The 23656-nt window shown below is 46.6% G+C and overlaps 2 protein-coding genes across 16 annotated transcripts in view; both read right to left on the minus strand.

Annotated features, from left to right (window-relative positions):
• KCNMA1 (potassium channel, calcium activated large conductance subfamily M alpha, member 1) overlaps positions 1 to 23656 on the minus strand; it is a 770521-nt gene that overhangs the window by 588366 nt on the left and 158499 nt on the right. The gene's annotated exons all lie outside the window — the stretch shown is intronic.
• Positions 5024 to 6636, minus strand: LOC105535683. Its single transcript, XM_011974861.1, has one exon. It carries the CDS (start codon positions 6618 to 6620, stop codon positions 6243 to 6245), a length of 378 nt encoding a protein of 125 aa, XP_011830251.1. The 5' UTR covers positions 6621 to 6636; the 3' UTR covers positions 5024 to 6242.

Here is a 23656-nt window from a genome sequence, read left to right on the forward strand (position 1 = left end):
CCCGGCCTACTTATTTATTTGAGACAGAGTGCAGTGGTGTGATCTTGGCTTACTGCAACCTTTGTCTCCCAGGTTCAAGTGATTCTCCTAATTCAGTCTCCCAAGTAGCTGGGATTACAGGTGCCCGCTACCACGCCTGGCTAATTTTTGCATTTTTAGTAAAGATGCGGTTTTGCCATGTTGGCCAGGCTGGTCTCGAACTCCTGCCCTGAGGTGATCTGCCTGCCTTAGTCTCCCCAAGTGCTGGGATTACAGGCATGAGCCACTGTGCCCAGACTTATTTTTTTTAAATAAGTATATATTAAAGCTTTATGTATATTATGTATATTAACCAATAAACACATTAACATTTATGTATATTAACCAATCTATGTTTTCAGAATAACATTTCATTATATAATAATAAAATACACCCAAACATGATTTCTGCATTGTAGAATTACAGACATTGCTTTCTCTTTATAATTTTTCTGTGTTTGCCAAGTTTTCTACCATAAATGCAAAATTTTATTATCATAAAAAGCCTCCTTTTCAAAACTTTAAGGTATCTCACTAGTAAGAGGATATACTTTCTCTAATAAGAGTTTGGGTTTGACCACCAGTCATATCCTGCCTCGGACCCACCCAAAGAGTCATACTGTCATGAGTACAGGGGATAGAAGGGCCCTATGAGACTCATTCCAAGAGGTTACCAAAGTAGTAGACCTGATATGGTTTGGCTCTGTGTCCCCACTCAAATATCACCTTGAATTGTACTAATTCCCATGTGTTGTAGGAGGGACCCAGTGGGAGGTAACTGAATGATGGGGGCATGTTTTTCCCATGCTGTTCTCATGATAGTGAAAAGGTCTCATGAGATCTGACAGTTCCCCTGCACATGCCTTCTTACCTGCTGCCGTGTAAGATGTGACTTTGCTCCTCATTTACCTTCTGCCATGATTGTGAGGCTTCCCCAGCCATGTGGAACTGTGAGTCCATTAAAACTCTTTCCTTTGTAAACTACCCAGTCTCAGGTATGTCTTTACTAGCAGCATGAGAACAGACTAATACAAGACACAAGTTCTACTGGCTTAGCCTAGAGCCTCAGCTGAAGCCACAGCTCTCAGCCCTGGACCCCTAAGATACAAGGGGAGCCTGACCAGTGGCATCCCAGAATTAAACAGGGGGAGGATCTTCCTCTTATTGTCATCTTGAGCAATACACTAAACAGAAGTCATCAGACAGATGAAAAGAGGAACCCTGTGCCCTTGAAGTTGATCTGACCACCAGCGAGAGGTCACATCTGCTATGTGCAATGCCCTGCAGGGGTCACAAAGATGACTTCAACCTTGACCCTGTCTTCAAAGGAGAGTCCAGTCCAGGTGAGTAGGTGAGAAGGCAGGTACCAACTCAAATCCCAGGTGGAAAGTGACCAGAGCCCTAACTACAGAGGTATGGATATAGGGCAATTGAAGTTCAGAGGATGAGAGCTCACTTCCAGCCTAGGGTGCAAGGACAGCTTCTAAAGGAGGTGATTCACAAACTGGGTTTGAAGTCTAGGTGTATTCAAATACAGGCCAAGTGTGCCCCTGCCCAGGAGTCCGCATTCTATGCAACATGTGAACCACATGTTCAAGCACCTGCCCCACCTGTTTTATGGGCAAGGCTGCAAGCTATAGTCATATCAGGGCACCTGTATTTCTAAGGACCTGGGTGTCTGGATGTTTTTTCTCCCCAGTGCATATATCTCAATTACAAACCTGCAGGAAACAAAAGTTTGTGGAGAGTCACAAAACATATTTGAAATTTATAAGACTTTCACCACAGGAAACTAGGCCTAACAAGTATTTTCCTGTGGAACACTCCTGGCTTTGATTAAACTCCCCACTCAATGTATCTTTCCTCCTACAAACTTTGCTAATAGCAGTGAAAATAAAAGCACAGAGCCTATATTTACTTAATGATCTTGGCTGCTTTAGACATGCGATGGTGTTCCAAGAGAGAAAAGTGCTTTTTAACAAAATTCAACAAGCCCCTGCCCTTTCCCCCACCGTCCCACCTGGCCTCTGGAAGGAGGAAGGAATTTCTCATTCTCTGATCTTTTCACCTGCCACAACCCCCAGGGCAATCCAGGCAGTAAAATGGGCCATGCCTCCTGGTCATGTCCCAGACCGCATGTCTTCATGTGAGACGCTAGGTAGGGTAGATGATCACATTTGAGTTACATTTGAGGCGGAGATTCAGGTGGGGGCCCAAAACATGGCTGACATCCAGCCAGCATTCTTTGCTAGATGGAGCTGGAAAGTGGGGGTAACTTTTGCAAAAGTTTATTAGAGAGTAAAGTAAGTGGGTTAATTAAATTGGAGCGTGAAAGACATTTGGGTGGTGATGAGGAGGCGAGGTGATGATTTATTTATAATTGACAAGGTTGTATCTAGCTACTGGGATAGTAATTATATACTTTATAAATGCGTAAAAAAAGTCCCTTCATGCGACAGAGGTTTAAGGGAAAATCCTGTCAGGGAAGTTTCTGTCTGCCCATGAGTATGACACCACATCAAGAGCTGTTGGCCACTTGGCTTCTGTCAACCACAGCTATAAGTTGGGGACTAAATAATCTCTAAATACCCTTCTAAAAATGAGGCCTTTTCTGGGAATAAGTACTTAGCCTCCATCTGCTTCTGATGATGTTTTCTTATCTCAATTCAGGGACAAAGAGGGATCCTTTATCTTGTGTCTGATTCTTTGTTTCTGTTTTACTGATTCATATTCAAGTTCCAGCTCTTGGATTCTCCCTAATCAAGATGCTAAGAAAGATGCTGCACAATGCAGCATCTCATTTAAGGGTGGGCAGATGTGAATTTGGACCCTAAATTTGGGAAAGTTCCTTTATCTCATCTGGAAAACAGGGATGGAGGTAACTAGCTGACAGGGTTGCTATAAGGACAGAACCTGGCATAAAGGCAAGCCTGGTACCCAGTTAACACTCATTATCATGCACCTTAGTTTAAGTCATGGTAAAGGAAACCTTTCAGGTTAACTTCAGTCCCTTGATAACTGGGGATTCCAGCCTGACCTGTTTGCAGAGAGTCTAGCTTGGCCTCTGTGACTAGCATTTGCCTCTCTAAGGGCTCCTAAGCACTCAGTTTAACAATCCAATCAAGATTATTTCCAGAGATAAGCCATGACATCATTAGACTACAGGCTCCAGAATCCATCTTCTAACACCCATTGAGAAATTCTAACAAGTACAAAAAGTTCCAGAATGCTAGAGGTTAAAAAAAAAAAAAAAAAAAAAAAAAATCTTATCTCACCATTCTCACCATTCAAAGATTCTACAAAGGAAGTAGCATGGACTAGATCTCTCCTCCCACCTGAAACAACTAAAAATTCGGACAAGACATTTGAGACAATGATTTTCAGACACTGGAGCTCAGTCAGGGAAGAATAGCAATTCCTGAGAGAGGAGAAATGAAGTGAGCCCTATAGTTGCCTCAACTTCCTGTCTGGAGAGAGTGTCCAAGCCACAGCAGAAAAAAGGGGGACCCCAGCAGGGCCCAGATGTCTCCCTGAGTTGAGGAGATGAAGGCTGGATTCCAGGGAGGCCAAGGAGGCTGGAATTCACAGGCCAGGGCAGCAGAAAGGAAAGAGCTGCCCAGTGAATACTTGAGATCAGCAGAGGGACCCCCTTGAGTCTTTAGCTAAGTATTGGTCGACACAGGCATGTGTGAAAGCTATCCAAGGTGGGGGACAGAAACACCCTAAAGGAGCAGATAGAACATTTCTCAGAGTTTATACAGGGCTGGGAACAGTTCACATTCCCACCAGCCAGAGTGGAAACCTCAAGTTCACAGAGCACCTGGTAGAGTACTCAGAATAGCACCATCTCTGCAGTGGGGAAAAAAATTAGCCCTAGATTAAGGGAGCTCTGGTCCCACCTAATAAAACTCAAAGGCAAGACCCAAAAAAGATCAAACTGTTTCCATACAACTTGATCATGTCCCAGAAAATAAGCTCAAGAATGTTTTATAGGAGTACTAAGATATCCAGCAACCAAGATAAGATTCACAATGTCTGGTATCCAATCAAAAACTACCAGGCATTCAAAGAGGCAGAAAAATTGAACCCATAATGAAAAAAAAGTCCATCAAAAGACTCCCCAGTTCTGCAATCACATCTACAGTGTACTTCAGGACCCAGCCATAGAGCCCCTCTGGTCCTAGAAATGCATTTCGAAGTGCCTCTCTAGTTCCATGCAAGAGATTTTCTCTTTTTTGTTCTAAAGACAGTAATCCTAGATAGAGACGAGAGAAAAAAATACAGAAATGCTCACTTTCTAGTTTGTTTCTGTTTGCTAACAGTGTCACACTTCCTAAGCAGTGATACTCTCCTATCTCGTTCATCTTCTAATTCTCTGCCTATAATTTTACAAATGTCTGTGGCTATCTTTAGCAGTTTTTACCAGTTTTGTGTTTCAGCCTTCCTGAACCCCTTTCACTCTACCCTAAGTTAGATGAATCCTCATTCCTCATTCATAAAGTTCTGTCTGTTACACCAAGAGTTGGTCAGCAATCACGGTACATGAACATGTTCTCTTCTTCAGATGCCCTCACATTTTCCTTCTTTACTTGGGAATTAACAACTTAATTTTTAATTAGTGGAGCATACTCAAAATGTCATGGTTGCAGCCTTTCATCACTCTTGGGCTATATTCTCTTTTCAGATCTTCATATGGATTGCTGTCTAAAACAATCTAGAAGAGCAAGAAATCAAAAAATGGGCCCAAGTATCCTAGGGATACGGATCCAAGGCATACATCCAATGTGAACTGGATAAACTGCAGTCTGTCTGCACCATTGATCTTTCTGAGATGAGGGCACCTGAAAGAGTTGGCCAAGCCACTAAGACACTGGACCCCCCACCACAGGTACCTTGTAGCAGTTGGCTTTAACTTCCTCCTTATCCTTGCCATATTAATCTTCATTCCCTATAGTCATAAAGTTCTAGAATAATATATCAGCTTTGATCTCTTTCAGTTATTCATGCATTCTTTCATTTAAGCAAACAGATATTTACTGAGTACCTACCATGTGCTTGGCAATACTTTCCAACCTTCAGAACTGGGCTCTCACACCAAGCCCGAGAGGTAGCACAGGCAGGTATCCTCACCCCTACTCGAAAGGTGAAGAGGCTGAGGCTTCTAAAAAAGACAAAGTCACCAGCTCAGGGTCAAATAGTTAATGGAACTCGAACCCAGGACTCCTAGACCCAAGCCTCTCCTGGCCAAGTCTCACTCACTGTAATCACAGGTCCAGCCTGGTCACGATGATGAGTGGGACTGTCCCCTGCCCTCCCTGCCCAGCCCATTCTAGGCTTCCTCAGAATTCCCTACTTTGAGTGCTCCTTTGCCATGTGAGGCTCAGTGATTTCCTTCTCCTAGTTTGTTCACATTTGATAGGTTCCTATGAAATGTAGGTGAGCTTCACCCGAATCTGCACCTGTCCTCATTGCTAAGGTGATGAGCTAGTGTCAAGCAAGCCTGAGGGATCCAAGGATGAACTCAGGCAGGGCTTGAGGCCACAACTCCCGGTTCCCCTCCTCTCCTCCCCATGAATCAACTTCAAGGACACTTCCATCAAGCCTGACTCACACAGAAGGCCCAGCCCCGTGAAATGACCAGCCCCTGGGCCAGAGCAGAGAGCCAGAAGGCAATTCCCTCCCCCATCGCTGCTGCACTGGGTGAAAACTGGGTCAGAGCTGGCCAGCCCATTCATTTAATCCAAACGCCCCCTTTCCATTCAGTTCTTAGTCCTCAGAGCTTTCAGTCCAAGGAAGCACTATTTCCTCTGCAAAACAAACAAAATAAATTAAGTCCATGCTCTTTGATCTCAGGGCTTTTGTGTGGCTGATGAATTGTACAGAAATGATCTGCCATCCTCCTGGCATCTCAAAGACACTGCAAAAATTCAGCTGTGGCTTCCAGCCACCTGCCAGGCACTGTGCTGACAAGGGAGCATGGCTAAGGAAAGCATTCTTTGCCACCTATTCACCCAGGGAAGCAAGAAGAGTCTGCAGGAGGCAAGAAGAGTCTGCAGGGAAGTCAAAAGAGTCAAAGACTGTGAGGCAGGATTCGTCTTTGGCCACACAGGCACGGATTCTTCTTCTTCTGCTCATTCCCGCCCCAGGGACTTTGCACTGGCTGTTGTCCCCATCTGGCATACTTTCTCTGGAGACCTTGGAAAGCTGGCTCCTTCTCATCCTTCTCATGTCAGTTTACACAAGACCTCCGGAGAGAAACCTTCCCCACCAAAAGTAGCCCCAGACTCCCGCATCACTGTCTGCCAGCACCCTGCTCTATTATCATCTCCACACTTATCATAATCAGAAATGATCTTGTTGCTGCATTTGTTCTCTTGTTTGTTTTCTGTTTCCACTTCTACCTCCGTGACAGCAGGGACATCATCTATCTTGATCAGTGCCGTATCCCTGGCAGTTAGCAAAACGTCTGGCATATGGCAGGTGCAAGGCAAATGTTTGCTGAAGGAGGGAGGCTGCATGGAGGAGACTGGGTTCTCTTTCCAGTGCCAGCTCTGCCTGCATCGAGCACTATGTGGCGCATCTAGACCAGGATCCACATCCATGGTATGGTTTCCCCGGACTGCAGAAGTGCACTGTGCGAGCAGGTCTGTGTGCTTGAGATCAGGGAAAAGCTGACTGGGAAGATGGGACAGTCGATTCTGGAGAGGCAGGGAACAGATGGGGGACTCTCCTAACAGGCTGGCTCTTCCAGGACAGTTGAAGGACAACAGCCAGTAGGACCCTGCACCAAGAGTATAGACACTCTTGCTATGGGTGTTTCTCTGAGCCCTCCGACTTCCCATGTTGAAGATAAGGTGGTTGGATTATCGTTTATTGATTATGCTGAATCTTTTGGTAGCACAAACCAACTTGAGAATCTGAAGATACCAACTTTCTTTCTGGAGAAATGCATGTGCTTACATAGAGACAAAATATGCCTGTACTTCCTAGAAGGGCCAGGACCCCCTGAAGCTCATTCACAGTCCCAGGATGACAGCCTTTCATTTAAAGGCTCTTGGGCCACCCTGTTGGTCATTGGCCTGCTTGCTCTGAGACCCAGTCTTTACCCCTCCTCTGTGGACTGTGGACTACACTCCCCAGGCTCCCTCACTCTTCCTTCTAGGGAAGTTTGTTCTATTCAGCAGGAATGCAGGCAGAAGTCCGCAGGGTGGGGGCAGGCCAGAAACCAGGACATTTTTCCCTCTCTCTGCATTTGGTGGCATCTCCAGATAGAGAACATTTCCGTCATTACATGTATCACCTCTGGGTGTCCTGCCCTCCCCAGAGTCCTTTCCTCTGTGGTCCTGCCTGGTCCAGCAGACCTTCTATAGTTCCAGCATCCGCCAGGTGCTGCTGGATCCTGAGTTCTAGAAAACCAGCTCCTCCCTTCCCCATCTAGCCCTAGGGATGCTAGCAGCTTCCTGCCATTGCTATTCTCTGGGCTGCCTCTCCATTTTTTGCTTGACTTTTTATCTCCTTGGACACCTTTATAATTAGTTCCCCATATAAACTCCTTCTACTAGGTCTTTTGGCATGAACTCTGGGTTTCCTCTGGAGTCCCTGGTGGGATCAGCCTCCCGGCAACACAGGCATGCTGGGAGCCTGGTAGCTGAGCTGCATTAACAAATCCCTGGGAAGGTCAAGAAGATGGAGGGGCTGGAAAAACCCATGTTGCCTGCAAGTGCAGTGCCCCCATCCTGTCTGGTTCCATTCCAGGAAAAAAAAAAAGCCAAATATGAAAAGCCTCACAATCACAATGTTGTTAAACTGTTTACTGTGTTTTTGTAAATGAGGGAAGCAAATGTAAGGCCCTGAGCAGCCTCCCATCGAATCGTGCTCTCACTCAGATTAAATGGCAGCCTGAGTGAATGTTCCTAGAGTTCCTACTTGGGAGCTCACGCTAGCTACTAAGTCCTCCCTGCCAAAAAGACCCGATTACACGAAGTGGGGCAGCAGGAAAGCCAGTCCTGTAGCATCAAAGAAACACACTGTCTGAATTCCGTCAGCCACAAGCAGGCATCCTCCACCCAGGGAGAATGCGGCCAGGGCACTGTGCCCCAGAATGGCCCCATGCAGGAGGGCACCTTACCTCTTCACTGTGCTGACGTCTTTAACAAACAGCCCTATCTACGAGCTCCCTTGTTCCTTCCAACCATTCTAAAGATAGGGCAGGCACCATGCCCAGGGGTATGGGCAGGTCCTCCCTGAGGACCAAGGCACACAGAGGTTCCAAGGCCACACAGCCACTTGGAAGCAGAGCTGGTATTAGAACCCCGCCTGGACAGGGAATGACTTCAACTTACACACACGAACAAGCACAAATCTCAACATCCTATTATGGTGGGGTTCCCCAGAAACAGATGTATGGTGGAGATTTCAGTGCAAATTTAACCATTTGAAAATACTGACATTCAACCATTTTTTAACCTCAAAAATGGCAATTTCGTATGGCTTACATGAATAGTGTATCTGAGTAGTGATCCCAGGGGAGAACCAGTGGGGGAGTGGGGAAATAAAATGGGAAAGTGAGAGGGCAGGGTTTGTTAATAGTCAGGACACTGCTGCAGACAACCAAGGCTCAATGCCACTGGGGACCTCTAGGAGATGGGGCAGAACCACCTTGTCCAACATGGAAGGTACCAGCTATATTGAGCTATCTACATTTAAATTACTTGAATTGAAAAACTTAGTTCCTCAGTCCCACTAACCAAATTCCAAAAGCTCAATAACCACAGATGGCTGGTGGCTATCATGTTGGACAGCACACATAGAGAACATTTCCATCATTACAGAAAATCATAGGGGCAGCACCGGGATAGAACATGCCTCAGAGCTGTGCCATCTGAGGGGTGGAATATGGGGTATTTATACTCCCATTAGGGTCTATCATTGGCAAGGGCTGCACCTGGGGGTGTTTGCTCCAGGCACTTCCAGATATCTTGGCTCACACTGGCAAAGGGAGGGAAGGCACTGACAGTAGGGGCATTTGAGTGGGACAGGAATAGAGTGGGCTGGGGGCATGGGCAGGGCACTCACAGCCTCTGCCACAATCACTAGCCCCTCCTGCACATCACCTCTGCTCTTGTTGAAGCACCTCTGGACACAGGCATTTTGACAGCTTCTTCACAGTGGGAATGTGGCCCCAGAATCCTCTGACCTGATGAGAAGCCATTCTCCCTGGGGACAACATACAGAGAGAGACACAATCCAGGCCTTCCAAGCATTTGTGATCTATGCAGGCAGCTAGGACACAGACCACAGCACGCGGCAACTATACAAACACTGACTAATAAGCTAAAATAGGAAGTCTTTATGGAGAAACCCTTGTGAGCAGTGCCTGGCTAACAGCATGTAGGTGTTGCCTCCAAGAACTGTCTAGCATTTGAGAGACACAGTTGGAGACTGAGCATCCCCATTAAGCAGGCTGGTCCCTGAATATTCACATTATTGCGGTAACCAAAACACAGCTTTGAGACATCACTGCGCTGGTCACAAACCTGGCAAGGCCAAGGAGGTGCTCTGAAGACCCTTCTCAGCTTAGCCTTCCTCCCAGGGGCTTGCTCTTGGCACAGCACAGTGGCCAGAACACAGACTCTCTGGAGTCCACTGCCTGAGTTCATGTCTCATCTCCTCCTTCCTCACTGCGTGGCCTTAGGTGCACTATTTGATCTCTCTGAGCCTGAATTTCCTCATCTATAAAGTGGACACAATAACAATAACTTTCCAATACGGTTGCCAAGAAAATTAAATGAGTCCATGCTTTTAAAAGTCTTATAACAGGGATGCAAACTTTTTCCATAAAGAGCCAGATAGTAAATATTCTATGGCATTGCAGCTCACACAGACTCCCATGATCTCTCACTTCGGTCCTTGTAGCTCCAAACCAGCCATAGGCAATATGTAAACAAATGGATGTTCCAATAAAACTTTATTTATAAAATCAGGTAGTGAGCCAGGTTTGCTCTGCAGGCCATAGTTTACTAACCCCTATCTTAGAATGATTTCTGCTGTATAGTGAGTGCTATATGAATGTTTGTTGATAAAGTCTGCTGTGCTCTCCCACCTCTCAGATTCTTCTTGTATTATTCTCTCTGCCTCCCTCTCCACTCATCCTTCAAAGCCAAGCTCAAGAAGCCTTCCTGAAACAGTGTGGAGATTTCTCAAAGGGCTCAAAATAGAACTACCATTCAATCTAGCAATCCCGCTAATGAGTATCTACCCAAAGGAAAAGAAATCATTAGACCAAAAAAACACCTGCACTCATATGTTTATTGCAGCACTATTCACAATAGCAAAGTCGTGGAATCAACCTAAGTGTCCATCAATGGATGGCTGGATAAAGAAAATGTGGTACACACACACACACCACATGCACACTGAGGAATATTAGCCTTAGAAAAAAACTGAAATCATGTGTTTTGCAGCAACACAGAGGGAACTGGAGGCCGTTATCCTAAGTGAACTAACTCAGAAACAAAGTCAGAGAGAAAGTGATGGGTACACTAAAAGTCCATGTTCTTACTTATGAGTGGGAGCAAAACTGGGTACACATGGACATACAGAATGGAATAATAATACTGGAGACTCCAAAAAGTGGGACGGTGAGGGGGTGTGGGATAAAAAAATTACCTGTTGGGCCGGGTGTGGTGGCTCAAGCCTGTAACCCCAGCACTCTGGGAGGCCGAGGTGGGCAGATTACCTGAGGTCAGGAGTTTGAGACAAGCCTCGCCAACATGGTAAAACCCCGTCTCTACTAAAAATACAAAAATTAGCTGGGCATGGTGGCAGGCCCCCTGTGATCCCAGCTCCTTGGGAGGCTGAGGCAGGAGAATCGCTTGAACCTGGGAGGCAGAGGTTGCAGTGAGCCGAGATCACATCATTGCACTCCAGATAAGAGTGAAACTCTGTCTCAAAAAAAAAAAAAAAAAAAAAATTACCTATTGGGTACAATGTACACTATTTGGGTGATGGGTACACTAAAAGCCCAGACTTTACCACTATACAGTACATCCATGTAACAAAACTGCACTTGTACTCCCTAATCTTTTTTTTTTTCACAAAAGAGGCCTCCCTGAACTGTCCCTCTTTTCTTAGCCACATCCTTAGACCACTTCCAAGTTGCTCTTCTGTGGTGACCCTTGTCCCACCCTGCTATTTGTGGGGCAACGTGTTTCGCTGTAGAATTTCATTGTTCCTGTTAAATGAAGAGATGATCCAATGTCTTCATTTTATAGGGAGGGAAGCAAGACCCAGAGAAGCCAAGCGACTTATTCAAGGTCACACAGTGAGGGCAGAGTCAGGACCAGACATGGCTATGTCTTGATTCATGATTCAGTATAGTCTTGGACTTAACGAGATTTCAATACTGAGGAGAGTGGGGGCACAGATCATCCAGCCTTCTACCCTGGATTTAGGGCTGGACTAGGTCGCCCCTCCACAGAGGTTCTTCACTTCCTGCCTCAGCCCCCCTCCAGGCAGAGCTCTTATGGGGCTTGTTGCCCCAACCAGACAGGTCTGGCTCACTTCTGAGTCTGTCACATATCCAGCATGGGCCCAGGCATGTTTCAGATGCAAGAGTATTGGCCCTGTGTGCTTTGTCTTCCTCTTCCTTCCCCGTGAGTCTGCCCATTGCCCAGGGAACACCAGGATGGACTCACAGATCTTCCCCAGGGGACATGTCCTGTTCATGCCTGTCTAAGTCATCAAAGGCAAATTCCAAGGCAGCCTGTAGCCAGGACTGTGTGGGGACTCCCCACTGACTATAGGGCTTCACAGAGGCACAGCCCAAAGTGCCATGCTCACAGACACACACATGCACACATACACACAAGCACACACATGCACACACTAACATAAACATACACACACATACACATACATATACACACATGCACACAGAAGCATGCACACACATATTCGCATGCACACAACAAAACAGGCACACAGACACATGCACACACTAACGCAAACACACACAGCACACATACTCAGACAGATGCATACACCTAAACACAAATATACACAGGTATACCCATACTGATGCTAACACGTACACATGAGCACACATACACACAGACATACACAGAAACAATATACACTTAAATACATATATGCATGGAGAAATAAACGCACACATGTGCCACACACTTAGACATAAAAACACAGATTTGCAAACATAAACACAAATGTATGCACTCAAATAGACATATAAATACACATGCATACACACAGACATGTAAATGTATACACACACGTAAACACACACACCTATAGATGCTCACATGCTCACAAGGACCCTTATATACATAACTATGCACACAGGGACAAACACACACACTCTCACACATGCACTTACACACTGCGTGGTGTTTTTAGCTTTTACCTTTATAGATAGACATGGGAGTTTTCCCTGGAAGATGTAAGGCCCCTGGGAAAGGGACTGTGTCCTGTGCTTTCCCCTGGGAGAGAGTCCCGTCCACCCACAGCATCTGCCTGGTGTCTAGGACACAGCTAGTGCTTACGTTTCCTCAGTGGAGGGATGAATGAAGTTGTCCCATGCCCGGGCCTTGGGTCCATGGGCAAAGCTTGGCGCAGGGAGCCGGTGCCGTCTCTATCACCTCTGAGTTTCCAAGCCACACTCTCTCACCCCATCCCAGCTTGGGAAACAGCCAGCATCTTGCTGGCCTCTTGGTGGAGTGTTGCTGATCCATGCCTCTGCCAGAGGTGGGAGAAACTCTGATGAAACTCAGACCAAGTCTTGACTTATCTGGGGATGGCTGAAGGTCCTCCTGGGGCGGGGAGAGGGTGGAAGAAACCACTGACTAAAGTGGTCCTGGCCCCATTCTCCCAGCATGTAGGTTTTCTGGCTGGACTTTACAAGTAAAATCCACAGCTAGGAGATCACTTCTACCCGAGGTAACACAGTGCATGGTCCCTACCAGCTTCCCTTCATACCACTATCTTGCAAAACTGGCTCAGAGAGAGTCTTCCAGCCCTGTGTGGCCTGGGAAGGTACCACCTACCACCATTTGTTACCTCCCCGCAGTGGGAAGATGAAGGGCTTAGGAGACCTGCTTCTTGGCACCATCACACTGTACTGTGTTGCCACCCTATCTGGACCTCAGTGTTTCCTCTGTTTCTATAAAATGGGGTGAATAACCTTTGCCTCCTAAATACCAAGGATACAGCATCAAGGAGAAAGGATTCTGACCTCACAGGAGGTGGGACCAAGGAGAGGGGCAACTCACAAAAGCCTGAGGAAGGACACTCTTGGGCGGCACCTCCCCCATGAGCAGAGAGGAGCCGCTCTGCAAGTTAAGTAATTGATGGAGTATATGCTAAAAATACAAACTAGGTTAGCACTCAGGGTGGTTTATTGCTCCACGAGGGAGTTAATTCAGGCACTCGAATCTCCATGGAACAGGGACTGTGAGCCCAGAGCAGTAGGCTCCTGGGCCAGGAGGCCTCATGGAACCCAGTTGAGAAGTGCTGTTTACTTAAAGGCTGAGCAAGAGGGAATCACAGAAAATGGGCTGGGGAAGCACAGAGGGTGGCGGAGAAGGGAGTGCGCAGGTCTTAGGAGCATGAGGGAAAGAAAGGAGGTAACAGGCAAACTAGTAACAGGAAGTGGGACAGGTGACAGGAGCTGGAAGGGCTACTTCCCTCCTAGATTGGGCTGCAAAGACCCCACCCTCCCAGCTTTATGGAGCCCCTTGCTATTCCAAGTAAGTTCCAGAGACCAGCGGCATCTGCATCTCCACGGCTCTCATCAGAAAACCAGAATCTCAGACCCCACCGTAGACCTCCCAAAGCTACATTGCCACAAGACCCTCAGATTTCCTGTGCACACTAAAGTTTGAGAAGCACGAGATCAGGAGTCAAAATCCCCGAGTTCCTGGTCCAGCCATTGCCATCAAATTGCTGTGTGGTTTTGTGGGACTTGCTCGACCTCTCTGGGTGCTAGAATTTCTTCCTCTGGGCTACAGGATGAGTGAGCCTTGTTTCTTTCTCCTGGGTTCTGAGAGGCTCAAGTCAGACCCTTCATCTGCTACGCTCGGAAGCGTGGGAGGCCCTTTACAGATAAATTGTTCCATTTTCTACCAGGCTGCCCCTTTCCCCTTTCTTGGACTCATTAGTACACAGAAAGGCAGATGGGGAGATGATCCTTGAAGGACACACTGCAGTCAGGAAGAAGCCTTCTTAATGTCATTTTAAATCTTGATATCTCTCCATTAAAAAAAAAAAAAATTCTAAAGAAGCTTCCCAGTTGTTAATTGGGAAGCAGCGGATCTGAGTCATGCTAAGTAAGCCAGAGCATTTCATCTAGAAATCCCTGGTCTGGTGTTACCCGTTGCCTTTGGGCCATTCAATATCACTACTGCACTTGAGAAATGCGGCTTCAGAGGCTCAGAGAGGTTAAGTGAGTGGGTCAGAGTCACACAGCCAGTGAGAGGCAGGGTCAGGACGGGAAGTCAGGCTCCCAGCCTTCTAAGAGAAACTCTTTTAAGTACCTCAGGGTGCCCACGTCCTTGACAGCTGACCCAGACTGGTGTGAGGACAGGAAGGGAAAAGACATTCTGACTATTGTCTGAGTTGGACAGAGTTAAGAGGATAAATCTGGGAGGATATGATAACACAAGGGCTTAGATAGAAAGTTTCTAAATTATTGCTTAACTTGTTTCATCAAATGCATTGCTTCCCTCCATTAGCCCATGGCTGAAGTGGCCAATTACCTGCCTTCTGCACAGGATGGCGGCTGTGTGTAAATCAACTTGGGTAGGTAACAAAGGAATAGCAAAAATTCTAAAACAAAAATAGATGAGACACTTCAGCACACCCCAAAATAAAACACACACACACTTGGTAACACAAATATTAAGTTCTGAGATGGCCAAGCCTGAGTCCCTCTCGGTCTCCACCCAGAGACCAAACACACAGTCTCTGATGACGCTGAGCATGGCAGCGAGGCCTTTGCATAGGCCAGGATCCCTGCCCACAGCTGGTTCCCAAGACAGCTGACAGGAAACTGCATTGCCTTCCCTGGGCTTTGGGAAGGACCCTTTAGGCTGGAGATTCAACTAAGTGCAAAGCTGATACCTGCAGACCCAGGGGCACCAGTCAGGCTACAGCTGTGGAGGGCGTTTTAATGCAAATGGTAAGGCAAATTTGCTGGACCCTCCTTCTGGCTCCAGGATGGCACCTCCTGGGGCTGCTTGACAGGAATTAGGATGCCCAGCAAGGGCACACCCTTGGCAGGAGCATCAGGAGCTAAGGCAAAGACAGACTGTGAGGCCCAGGGCTGCATCCACCTCTTCCTGGCCCACACCTCTCTGCCCCTCTGAAGCCTGGCTGCCCTCACTCCTCCATCCTCAGTGCCTTAGCAGGGACTCCCTATACCTACTCTCCCTTACTTCACCTGGTCTCCCTAACTAGACAGCAAGCTCCCTGTGGGCAGGGGAGTGACTGATATCACTGTGGTCCTCTTAAGCCAAACACACTGTGCTAAGAAGGCCCAGGCCAGCGTCATCTGCTAGCTAGCTGCTTCTTCTTCTCCAAAGCCCAATTGACACAGCCACCCATGTATCTCAGAGGGTGGTTAGAGAGCCCAAATGATGCTCACTCAGTCATTCAACAAACACGCATTGAGAACATACTGCATGAGTTCTGGAGTGCAATAGTGAAATAGGCAGAAGGGATTCCTGTCCTCAAAGAGCTTATTCTCTAGTGAGAGACAAAGGCCAATTAAGTACACAAACAAATACTACATATTACATATATGTTAATTATAATCAACATATACATATATGTTAAATTACAATCAACTACAAGAAACAAGTTCACTGCGTCATATAATCAACCATTGAAGGCTTCAATAGTCACAGAAAGACTGATGCAAGAGACAGGCTGAATGTAGCTCTAGCGAGAGAGTAAGGAACCAGAAAGGTAAGGAGGGGAGAATATGAGCAAACAAGCCTCCCATGCAGGACATTTCTGTCTGCTGTGATGCCCACTCACAGAACTGAGGGCTTGCCTTTTCTGTCACGTGGGATGCTGATGCCCATGAGGGACGTAGGTTATCCCCTTTGATTGGACAGCCCTAGCAGAAGTGAAGTTGCAATCACATACACAGGACCTGAAAGAAGGGAAAAAGGGAGGGAGGGGGAGAAAGGGGAGGAGAGGAAAAGAAAGAGGAGAAGGAAAAAAAGAAAAAGTAGAGAAAAGAAAAAAGAAAGCTAGACCTCTGTGCTAGAAAAAATCCAGCTAGAGGAACGCAGAGCCTATCCTGTGATCTTGAGGTGACTTCTAGGCCAGACTGTGAAGGACATCATGTCATAAAGCCATTGCCACCTCCATTTGACAAGCACCATCACCTCTCCTGGCTCTTGGCCTTACAGATTCACCAGTTTTTAAAAAACTCTTACATTGCAGCTGCTTCTCAGAGGCTGAGACTCAGTGAGTGTGTCAGTTTTCATCCTAATTCATGCCTGTATTGCCACATTGTTGGCAGGACACACTTCACCCCAAATAACTACACTTTAATCAAGTTCTCTGTTGGTTGCATTTTTTGATGATGGCAAGTCCGTCTCCAAAGCAGTTGTCTTCACTAATGTTGACTGAGCAGTGCTCAGCAGATGTAATGCTGAGCAAATAGGGGATCTCAAGGGACTCCAGGGTGCCAATGCGATGATACAACAGGGTTCCAGACATGGCAATTTAGTTGGACTTCATCCTCAGTCATAGAATCCAGTGACAGAACTCTATGTCACAGCATCAGAGGTGCGTGGACACACAGAGCCGCCAGAGACTAAAGGCCAAAGCCTTATCCGCCAATGCCTGCATTTGCCCCTAGGGAAAGCCAACTCAAGGTCAAGGCAAGTTCCCAAGTTTCCAGACTTGAGAGAAGACAGTGGTCAGAGAGTCCAGAAGCTTCTGAAAGGCTGCTCCAAAAGGGCACGGAGGCACAGCAGGGACACTTGGCCATTCACCAAGTTCTACATTTACAGGGACCAGGAATTTTGACCTTGAAGCTATTCCTGATGAGGTTATGTACACATTCCTGGAGATGTATTCATGGAAGGAAAAAATATGGCATTGACCATCTGATTTAAACTTTTATCCTGTTAGCAGATCTCATTCTGGTAGTACACTAGGAATTAATATTAAGTTTGCAAATTAAGTATTATCCTTTGAATAGTACAATCATATTGTTTCATTGTTTTTATTTTTATTTATTTTTAATTTTTTGACACAGAGTCTCACTCTGTCACCCAGGCTGGAGTGCAGTGGTGCGATCTCAGCTTACTGCAGACTACGCCTCCCGGGTTCCAGTGATTCTCGAGCCTCAGCCTCCCAAGTAACTGGGACTACAGATGCGCACAACCATGCCCGGCTAATTTTTGTATTTTGGGTAGAGACAGGGTTTCACCACGTGGGCCAGGCTGGTCTCAAACTGTCAGAACTGTCAGGGGATTCTGGAGTCAGAATGCCTGCCATCATTTCCTATAGCTCTGTGTCTACACACAAGTTACTTAGCCCCTCTGTGCCTATTAAGGGCCAATTTTTGTTCCCCACCAAAAATTCACATTGAAGTCCTAATGCCTACTACTTCAGAATGGGATGTATTCAGAGACAGCATATTCAAAGATGTGATTAAAATGAGGTCATTAGGGTGGGTCCTAATGCAATATGACTGGTGCTCTTAGAAGAAGAGGAAATTAGGACACAGACATATCCAGGAGGGAGATGATATATACACAGGGAGAAGAAGGCAGTCTTCCACAAGGCAATGAGAGAGGCCTGGAACCGATCCTTCCTTCACAGCCCAGAGAAGGAACCAACCCTGCCAACACCTTGATCTCAGACTTCTGGCCTCTAGAACTGTAAGAAAATTAATTTCTGTTGTGTAAGCCACCTGGCCTGTAGTACTTCGTCATCGCAGGCCTAGCAAACTAATACAGTTTGAGAAAAGAGAAATAACAGTCCCTTCCTCACGGAGACGTGTTGAGTACCCAGTTCCCAGCACTCAGTAGGTGTCCAGCAAATGTTTCTTGCACTACTTGTCATTAGTACAGAGTCTTAACCCAACCTGGTCTCCGGATGCTGGTTTTTCTTACTCTTCTGTGTATAATGAAAGCAGAGAACAGTAAATTCTGCAGGCAAGCCACACACTTCACAATCCCCACCACCCTCCCCGACCCCTTCACCCCAAGCACCTTAAGGTCGAGTGGTTTGAGTCCTAAATCTGCACTTACACCAAGTTTCTTTTGCTCTAGCCATATACTTTGCTGACTGTTGTAGGACCTGCCTGCCCATCCTGTGTTCTCTCCACCCAATACCTTCAAAGGCCTAAACAGGAACCCCGCTTCTCCTTGGTTCATCAATATTAGACAACTTAGGATGCAGTTAGAGATCCACACACCACCAAGTCCCTACATCACAGAAATTACAACCCTTTCCTTTCAGTGTATTGGAGAAGGAGGATTTCTGGTCAAGACGTCCTCCTTCGAGATGAGGTGAAGAGCAGGCACCACTCTGCACAGTTTGCCTAGCCACCTAAGAAAAACACAGCTTTTTGGTGGCAGCACCAGAACTGTGTCTCCTCAAGAAAATTGTCTTGAGAAGGGTCCCTGAATATAACAGTTGCCAGAGGGGACTCCTTAGGGCCTAGAGCAAGCTTACCGGGGGTGCTGGAAAAGTTCTCAGAGGTGTGTGAATGCACTAGCAGCTGACTGAGAAACTGGGATTGGCACATAGACCTTTAGAAACCAATAAGGACTTCAGAGGTATCACCCACGAGCCCAGAAGTGTGGCCAAACTGAACACCCCAGCTCTTTGCTGCCTCAGCAGGGATTCAGTGATGGTGTCTTCGTCCAAACCTGTATGGCATGGTAATTAAAATCAAGGTCATTTAGAACCCAGAAACCAAAGCCATTCTGACTCTAGAGGGAATTCTAATTTGTTAATGGATCTTCCGGCTGATGGCTGGGGGGAAAGATAGCAATTCACAACGGGTTTGAGGCCAAAAACAGCACCACGGTGGCCGGGAAGCCGCTGAGCGCTCCTCAGTCACTCTTCAACTGCAGCAAGGAACAGGCTGGGCTACCGAGGGATACAGATGTTTTTTTTAACTTTTTAATCAGCTAATAGCAGATGAAGACCTAACAATGCTGCCAAGATTCTGCTCCTTCTGTCAGCTGTGGTGAGAAGGAGGCCAGGGTCGGATGCCTCTGGCTCCCTTTGCTCTCTGAGGTTCTTTTGGAGGCATGTAGGAATTGGGGGCTGAGGAAGAAACCCCAGGGCCATCTTCTCCACTGGTCACCAACTGCAGGGATCCAGGAAAGGGAAACAGGTGGAATTCTCAGTTCCCTATGCCAATCCTGGGGAGGGCCTGAGACATGTACTATATTAATTTACTCCACAAATGATTATGGGCTGCTTAAATGGTGCCACAGATGTAATGGAGACTCAGCAAACTGAGGAGGTGATGCCCAGAATCGTGTCACTAAGGCTGCTCACTGTGTGCCACAAAGGGAAGACTCAGGTGGCCTCAGATGGAGGAACGGCAGGGTAGCAGAAGAGCTTCACCCCAGAAATGTAAACCAAAGCCCTGGCACCCTACCTCAAACACTCAGTGCTGCTGGAAGATCCTGTCCCCACACGAGGGCTCTGGGCAGGGAATCCCCTCCTAACCAGTGCCAGCTACCACAGAGGGTGCTCTTCAGTGGAGAAGAAAAAGAAGAATCTAATTCCTGAATTTTATTTTTAGCTGCAAGTCAGACAGAAGAGCAGAAAGAAGGCACTCGACCATAATCCTGATCATACTGAATGAGTAATTTAATCATTTTTAAAGCCTGTACACAGGATCTGCCATCTTACTGGGGTCTAACTTGGGAAACTCTTATCTCATTTCAAGCAACCAGGATTTCTCTACAAGAGCCACCAAAAACTACTTTAGAAGCACAATTTCTAGCCATTTGTTTGGTCCAAAAACTTGGATTCTCTTACTTTGCTCCTTGAGCTAAATCAAGCACAACTATGCCAGCTGAGGCAGTGGAGGAGAAAACCGGGGTGGGCAATGAAGCAAGCAAGAGGGCCTCCTGCCCTTAGAGAGGTAGCCCGACTCATCCAACGGATAGACACACACCACACATGCAGCACACAACACACATGTAACACAACACATACCACACACTACACACCGCGCACTGCACACATAACACAACTCATACTACACACACCACACAATACACACATTACACAACTCCCACTACACACCACACACATAACACAACTTACACTAAACACACTACACACAACACGCAATACCTACCACACATGTAACACAACACACTACACAACACACATTACACACATAACACAACTCACACTACACACACAATGCACATACAACACACAATACACACCACATGTAACACAACTCACACTACACACAACACACAATACACACCACACACGTAACACAACACACACTACATACCACATACACATCACATAACACACACCACGCATACACACACCAAGCATCACACACAACACAACTCACACTACACACACCATGCACCACACAGATAACACAATACATGTTACACACACACTTCACACCATACACCACACACCATACACATACACACAGCACATACTACACACACACCATACACTGCACACACCCACACCAAATACCACATGTCACACATAGACAGCACACACACTATACATACACATACATAATACACACCCAACACATATACACACATCACACACTACTCACACACACCACACACACTTCACACACATACAGATACATTATATACACATATCACACATATACACATAACACACATACACGCAATGTCCACACACCATCCATGTACATACCACACATATACACACACTCAGCAAATATACACACAGCACACACATACTATACACACATTATACACAACACACGTACACACTATACACACATCACACATATATACGCTACACACACACACACAAGTGGTATAAACACACTACACACACACCATATATATATATACACACACATACATATACACACACCACATACACCATACATACACCACACACTACACGTCACACACACATAATGCCACATACACATACCACACACACATACACCATACACACACCACACACATGACACACACACATTCACATGTATATGCCAGATACACACATGTACCATATACATACACACCATACACACGTATCACATACATACCCACACACCATGCACTCTACACAAACACGCCACATCCCACACATATCACACATATATACCCTACCCACATACACACTACACACATACAGCACACACACACACACACACTATACATCACATACGCAGACACACACACAGTACACTTAGGCACACTATGCACATGTCACACACACACCACACACACACAGAGCGTACATACTAAACACACATCACACATACACATACACACACCACACACATATACTGCTTATTTCCTTGCTTTAATTAAAAAAAAAAAGAGAGAGAGAACTTTAAAAGGAAGCAGAGGAAAATAGGCATTTGGACAATTAGCCCCATCCTACCATGATAGCTCCTATAAAACATCTTCTAGAGTCTGATTTTCCCACATCTAAAAATTATTTCTTTTTATTCTGATGTTGTTTGGCACTACAATATAAATATCTGTGCGTGCAGAAGCAGCTTTTAATCTTTCATCTGTGACATCTGTGGAGAGCGCTGGAGCTTCTGTTTATTCATAGGCATCGGTCTGTTCCACTCTTCAAACAATGAAGGAGGCAGGTGGAACCCAGAGATCAGAGGAGTGAAGACATTAGCTCAGGGTCTCAGGATGGGCTCCAGGTGTACTTACTCTATGCCATCTGACATTCATGGTGTGCTCATACTAGGATTGGGCAGGGTGAGTTTGGCAAACCAAAACCCAAATGTACACTTCCCAGCAAGACCACCCACCAGGGTGTTGTGCCCTAACCCTCCATGGCTGTGGCCTGCCCTGGGTCATCTCATGGCCTGGTGCTGCCCTTCACACGAGGAAAACCCCTCTGTCAGTACCTAGCCTCCATCTTTCTCCTCCCTGATTCCAAAGTGCAGGTGCCTGCTGACTGAGTTCTTTTTAGACGAAGTCTGTTTTCACCATAGGCCCTCAACCAAAGGCCAGTTGACTTCAACTGGCCAACTTTCATCTCAACCCAGAATTACAGCTATCCCCAGGAGGCAGGCATTGGAGGAGTTGCTGGACCGCAGAACTGAACATTCACATCCTCCGAGAAACGGGGCAGCGAAGGCTCTTGCAATTATCTCCTGGGAGGGGATGGTGAACTGGGGGCCCCAGCTTGGAGCAGTGGAGGCCAAGAAGAGCTTTAGCCCTGTCTTCAAGGACCTGAAGAGAGCGGCCCAGTTGTCAGATGTATTCTGTCCATCCCCAAGGGGAGACCAGAACCAGCAGACAGAAGATTTCAAGAGAAAGCTCTCTCTTGCTTTTCAGTAGAGCCTGACTTTCACAGGATAGGAGGGGCCTCCGTGGATGGAAACAGGTTCCCTGGCACAGGAGGCATTTAAGAAGAGGGACATTGGAGGAGGGCAACAGACATCACTGTGGGGAAGGGTGGGCTGGCGCGACCTTTCCAGTTGCCTCCCACCTTCAGAATCCCTGACTCGAGAGAGTGAATACATAGCCATCTGAGACCTCCTGGTCACCTGCCTGCAGGGCTCTCTTCTGGGCCTAAAAATAAGATTCCCAGAGTCCTGATCCAAATTAGATCCTTAATAACGTGTCGCCGTGGCTATAAATAAGTGTCTTTGAGGGTCAGTTAATATAATTATTTTAATCAGCTATGCTCCCTAGAAGGACTGCCAACTAGCTTCCCACTCAGCCTCACTGCGTTCTGAACAGGTGCACTCCTCCTCAGCCTCACCCAGGCCCGGTCCTTGCAACAGTCACGAGGATGAAGGGTGGGTGGGCAGTCTCTCTGCTTCCCTCTCTCTAATGTCCCTGAGACACTCCTTCCATTCTGGGGCCTACATTCTCCCTTGATCATTCACCAAGACTTCCAACAGGAAGATAGGGGTGAAAACGCAAAGTCTACAAGAGCCAGACAGACAGCAAAGACATGTAAATGACATGCGGCATGATGTGAGAGGGAGTGTTACGGACTGAACTGGGTTCTCCGCAAATCCTCATGTTCAGGTCCTAATCCCCAGAACCTCAGAATGTGGCTGTATTTGGTGACAGGGTCTTTGAAGAGGTGATTATGGTTAAATGAAGTCATTAGGGTGGGCCTTCATCCAACAGGACTCACGTCCTTATAAGAACAGGAGATTAGGGCCGGGCGTGGTGGCTCACGCCTATAATCCCAGCTCTCAGGGAGGCAGAGGTGGGAGGATAGCTTGAGCCCAGGAGTTCGAGACCTGCCTGGGTAATATAGCGAGACCCCGTTCTCCACAAAAAGGAAAAAAAAAAAAACAAAAAAAACAGAACTTGTTGAAAAGATGGAGATCAAGTTTAAGAGCATCTCAATAGACATATTTAAAGCAAGGTACTTAATTTTTCACTTTTTCAAC

The sequence above is a fragment of the Mandrillus leucophaeus genome, unplaced genomic scaffold (genome assembly GCF_000951045.1).
Source record: "Mandrillus leucophaeus isolate KB7577 unplaced genomic scaffold, Mleu.le_1.0 Scaffold15, whole genome shotgun sequence".
Lineage (NCBI taxonomy): Eukaryota > Metazoa > Chordata > Mammalia > Primates > Cercopithecidae > Mandrillus > Mandrillus leucophaeus.